This window comes from Myotis davidii, unplaced genomic scaffold (assembly GCF_000327345.1).
Source record: "Myotis davidii unplaced genomic scaffold, ASM32734v1 scaffold327, whole genome shotgun sequence".
Taxonomy (NCBI): Eukaryota; Metazoa; Chordata; class Mammalia; order Chiroptera; family Vespertilionidae; genus Myotis; species Myotis davidii.
In genome coordinates this window covers 5208104-5213052 of record NW_006298628.1, presented here as the reverse complement: position 1 = coordinate 5213052, position 4949 = coordinate 5208104, and the positions used below count along the sequence as shown (strand labels likewise).

General features: G+C 51.2%; 1 protein-coding gene across 7 annotated transcripts in view; it reads left to right on the top strand.

Moving 5' to 3' along the window:
• TNS4 (tensin 4) overlaps window positions 1-4949 on the top strand; it is a 21572-nt gene that overhangs the window by 2202 nt on the left and 14421 nt on the right. For all 7 annotated transcript variants that reach the window (XM_015570914.1, XM_015570912.1, XM_015570910.1 and 4 more), the window contains exon 2: window positions 1443-1970. In XM_015570914.1, the coding sequence (XP_015426400.1) occupies window positions 1538-1970 (433 nt within the window). In that variant the 5' untranslated portion in view covers window positions 1443-1537. The remainder of the gene's footprint in view (window positions 1-1442; window positions 1971-4949) is intronic.

Below are 4949 nucleotides of genomic sequence, written 5' to 3'. Positions count from 1 at the left end.
CTCACAGGTGAAGAAACTAAGGTCAGATTACACCTTAAGGAACTGTATGAGCTGGGAATCGAATCTGAATCTTCAGGTTCTCATTTCATTTGGCCCAGGCTGGTCTCAGTACCTTTTCCAGCACTGGGGGCCCGACTCTAAAGCAGGATCTGATGACAGCGTCTTGGAAAAAGGGAGGAGCAGAGTTGAGGAGTATTGGGGGGCAAGTGGTGTGGCTCGGGGCATGCAGTGGCAGTGTGACCAGCATGTCCCCGCTGCTTACAGTTTTCTTGGCCGCCTCAGTCCTAGAACCTCTTGCCTCCTACCCAGCCCCACCAGCAGGAAAGTACTGACATGTGGTATTAAGGTGAGACAACAGGGAGAACTTTCCACAGGAAGGGAACTGAGGAAGTTGAAACATCTCTTTCCTGGATGGGCCCCCAGGGGGTGAATATCATCTGATGATGTCACTTCCCAGTTCAAAACGGTTCTGTAGCTCGCCCTTGCCCTCAGGGTTGAGACAGCACTACTGAGCCCAGCCTGCAAGGCTCTGCAGGGTCTGGCCAGCCTGCCCCTTCTCACTCCCACCCCATCTTTTCCTCCATCTACCCTAGGAGTTCCCTGTTTCCCGGGCGCTCAGTAATGCCTCCTGATCCCCCCTGACTATCAGGCTTCTGAAAACACCTGCCTCATCCCCACCTACCTGGCCAGCTAGCTCCTGCTTTTTCTTCTTGCCTCCCTTTACACGCTTCTTCCTCCAGGAAGTCCTCCCTGACCTCCCCACCAGTCCCTACCAAGTCCCCTCTGCTCCCCCTCCTCCCTGGTGACACTGCTTATGATTGCTCACCTGCTCACTTGGGTTCACACACTGGCCCCTGGGAAGTAGCAGCTAAAGGCAGGGGCTCAGACATCAGGCAGCCTGGGGTCCGGCCCTGCTCTGACACTGGTCGGCCACGCACCCCTGGGCAAGTTCCTCCCCACTCTGTGTTCCATCCTCACATTGTAATATGGTGTAATTATAGTGTGACCTCAGAGGGTTGTTATGAGGGTTTTAAAAGACTTTGTGTGTAAACACCAGTGCCTATGCACACAGAAATTGCTCAGTAAACATTAGCTAGTATTTATTTAACAAATAAGGCTGGGACATAGAGAATATTTAATAAACTGCTACTGACGTTATTATATTTAACAATAACTTGCATAATGCTTACTCTGTGCCAGGCACTATTCTCTGCATGTTACAGATATTAACTCATTTTACAGAGAAGGAAACTGAGGCACAGAGAAGTGAATTAACCTGCCCGGTGGTGTACGGCTAGTAAGGGGTGGAGCCAGGATGCAAACCCAGGCAGCCTGGCTCCAGCATCCATGAAATGAATGAATGGATATGCCCTCATTTTGGAGGGGGAAGGCAGGGGCTTCATCTACAAAAGACACTCAGCTGCCACCCTGGCCTCTTGCAGGTCCTGCAAAGCTCCTGGTTGGCAAGTGACACCTCTGGGTCCTAAGTGAGGCTGGTGAGAAGCCGGAGCTGCACCGCCAGGTCGCTGCCCCTGCCATGTCGCAGGTGATGCCCAGATCCCTGCTGGCAGGCGGCCACGCCGTCTGCTTGCCTCCCTGCGAGGAACCCAGGAGGGTCCTGCACCCAGCACCCAGCCCCACCCTGCCGCCCCCGTATCCTTACTACACCACGGAAGGCTGGGGAGCCCAGGCCCTGATGGCCTCCACGCCCTGCAAGGAGCCCCCCAACAGGCTCCAGCAGGCCCCCCAGGCTGGAGCCAAAGCCAGCTGCCTCCTGCGGTCCCCTGGTGAGCAGCCCTCAGGGGCCCTGGAGGACTCCTACATTGGCTTCTCACTGGAGAGCCTCAACCAGATGATTCTGGAACTGGACCCCACCTTCCAGCTGCTCCCCACAGGGTCGGGTGGCCCGTGGGCAGAGCCCACCCAGAGCACTACCTCACAGAGAAGGAAAGAAGAGCCTGAAGTCTTGGGTAAGGACCAGGGGCCCGGTGCCAGGCGGGGGGCTCGGGGACCAGGCCTCCTGAAGAAGGGACTTTCTGTAGACTCAGAGGAGCAGGGGGCCATGCCCTGGGGGAGATGACAAGCAGCCTTAGCGACCTACTGAACTTCTCTGTTTTCTCTGCCATACAAAAGGGGAAAATACAAGCGTCCCTCACTCTCCACCTCGTTTTGGCTCCTGAGTTTGGAAAGTGAGGGATACCTGTTTTGAGGGATTTTCCAGAGAATGTAACTAAGCTAATAATATTTTTTTCTACAACTCCATGCATTATAAATAGGAATGCGATGAATGTGGGGTCCCTGCACCTTGCTACTCTATGGTGTCTCTCCTTGGGTCCTAACCTGGGCCCCTTACATGTTTTGTAGGATTTCTATGTGAACCCCTGTCCCTGTTCAGGGGAGCATTACTCTGGGGAGGCCCAGGCTGGAAGGAGTAGGGTTGGAGAGACACCGATTTCAGCCTAGTTAGGGTGGTAACCCCGTTGTGTTTAAGCAGTAGGGTGCTAGTAAATGTTTAACAGCCGGCTTCCTCATGGGGTGCGGGAGAGCCCTGCTAGGAAGCAGGTACAATTTCCATGGTGTAATTTCTCCCACTCCCAGTTTCAGGCTGCCAACGTGTTGTCACTGAATGTGGATTAGAAAGAGATACACAGTAGCAAACCACTGTAGAGTATTGACACCGGACCAACCACATATGTAAATAACCTCAAGAGTATGGATAATAGTAAAAAAGCGTGAAATCACTGGGATGTGATGAATTTTGAGTATTTATCACTCCTGTTTTTAATGTAAGTTATTTCATTGTAACTTTATGTACTTTAATTTTTAATAATGCCTGAGTTTAGCAACCAGCTGGACAAAATCCTGAAAATTTAACAACCAGCTGCCCCTAGCTGGCACAGGCCACTTCCAGTACACCACTGACCCTCGGGGATCTAGAAATCCCTACATCTGGCTTCAGTTTCCCAAATAGTTTTCAGTACATTCAGAAAATGAAGGTCAAGGAGTAGCAGCCCCATTAGACAGGCTGGAAGACTGAGGCTTCCAGGGATTTAAACAATCAATGAGTGTCAAGGGGTGTGGTTAGGATTAGAAATAGGAGGCATGAGAATTTCTACTCACGTACTCTATCCAGGCACTGTTCTGAGCATTTGATAGTAGAACCTTTAATGCTCCCAATTGACCCCCAGGAGATGACTGTTTTAGCCCCATTTTACAGATGAGAAAATCGAGGCTGATAGACTTGAGTAAGGAGCCAATCTAGCCTCGTCACTGGGGCTGGGCAAACCTTACACAAGCTGTTTACTTCCCTTCTTCACGTCTCAGATTCCTCATCTGTAAAATATAAATGAGTTCTTACCTCAAAGGGTGTTGCAGGGATTAAAAGAAATAACACTGGTTGGGTATTTATCGCAAATCCCGGTACACTGTGAGTCATTATAAATGGTGGTTGCTTCATTAAACACCAGGGTTGCGTTTAGCACCAGCCCCAGGACAGGTTCCGGCTCTGGGGTGAAAGTGAGCCCAGCACCCAGGTCCTCTGGCGCCCGGGATCCTGACCTGCCTCTGTTCCTCCCACCGAGCATTGCCTGCCAGGCCTGTTAAAAGCACTGCCTCCAGCCCTCAGGAGTCTACCTGCTTCCAAAGGCCAGTTCTGGGCATGCCCCTGCAGGGAAGGTGGTTTGGGCCCAATTACTATTGGCAGGAGCAAACCCTGGGCTTCCATGTTCATGCCCCAGGGCAGGGGTTCCACACACGCAAGGCCAGTGGGGGTGAGACAAGTCTCTGGGGAGCAGCCACATGCATGTGGGTGGGGGTGTTGACAACCAGGCTCTTCCTCCACGGGTGATGGGCAGGAAGTAGTCTGTGTTCTCAGATGCCCTGGGCACGACCTGCCATTCTGAGCAGTGGTCCAGCAGTCCTAAAGGAGCTGCCTAGCTCTGTCCCAGCCCCTTCTGATGGCATTTTCTTTTTAAATCCTCTCCTCCAACCTGCACTTGGATACCTGCAATGTCTGGGAACTCACTACCTCCTTATTCGGCCCAGCCTGGTCAGCTCCCTGTTAGAAGGTTCTGCTGTGCGATCACTGCTGAGCTACACTTCCTCCTGCATCTTGACCTCCCAAATCCTTCCACTCAGACCACCACTACTGGGGACAAAACCAGCTCCCCACCCCACCCCACCCCCGGCCCAGGGCAGTGTAACTAATTCTGGGCACCAGGGGGAGTTTCATCCAGCCCCCTGGATGCCATGCAGAGGGTTCCCTTTCCTCTGCACACATCCTTCCAGCTTTTGGGGTATTGAAGGGAAGACATTCTAAAATTGCGGTGCCAGCAGACGTTCCCTGTTTCTCTTTCCTAATTTGGCAAAATTGAAAATTAAACATTGGGCCTGGCTGGCATGGCTCATTGGTTGAGCATCAACCTATGAACCAGGAGGTCACGGTTCAATTTACAGTGAGGGTACATGCCCGGGCTGTGGGCTGGATCCCCAGGGTGGGGTGTGCAGGAGGCAGCCAATCAATGATTCTCTCTCATCATTGATGTTTTTCTCTCTCTCTCTCTCTCTCTCTCTCTCTCTCTCTCTCTCTCTCCCTTCCTCCCTGAAAAAATAAAAATATGTTTAAAAAATTGAAATTAAACATGGGTGATCCTATGTTGATCCCTCCTCTAAATATAGGCTGGGCAAAAGTAGGGTTACAGTTGTGAGTACGTGAAACACAGTTTACTCTTATATTATTACTTATTAACTAGAGGCCTGATGCACGAAATTCATGCAAAGGGCTCAGCCCTTGCAGCCCCAGCTTCATCCCGAAGGTCATCCAAACAGTCGTTCTGCTGTTTGGTCTAATTAGCATATTAGCTCTTTATTATATAGAATTATTGTATTGTTTTGCATATGAACAACTATAAACCTACATTTGCTCACCCTGTGTATACAGAAAGGTGTTG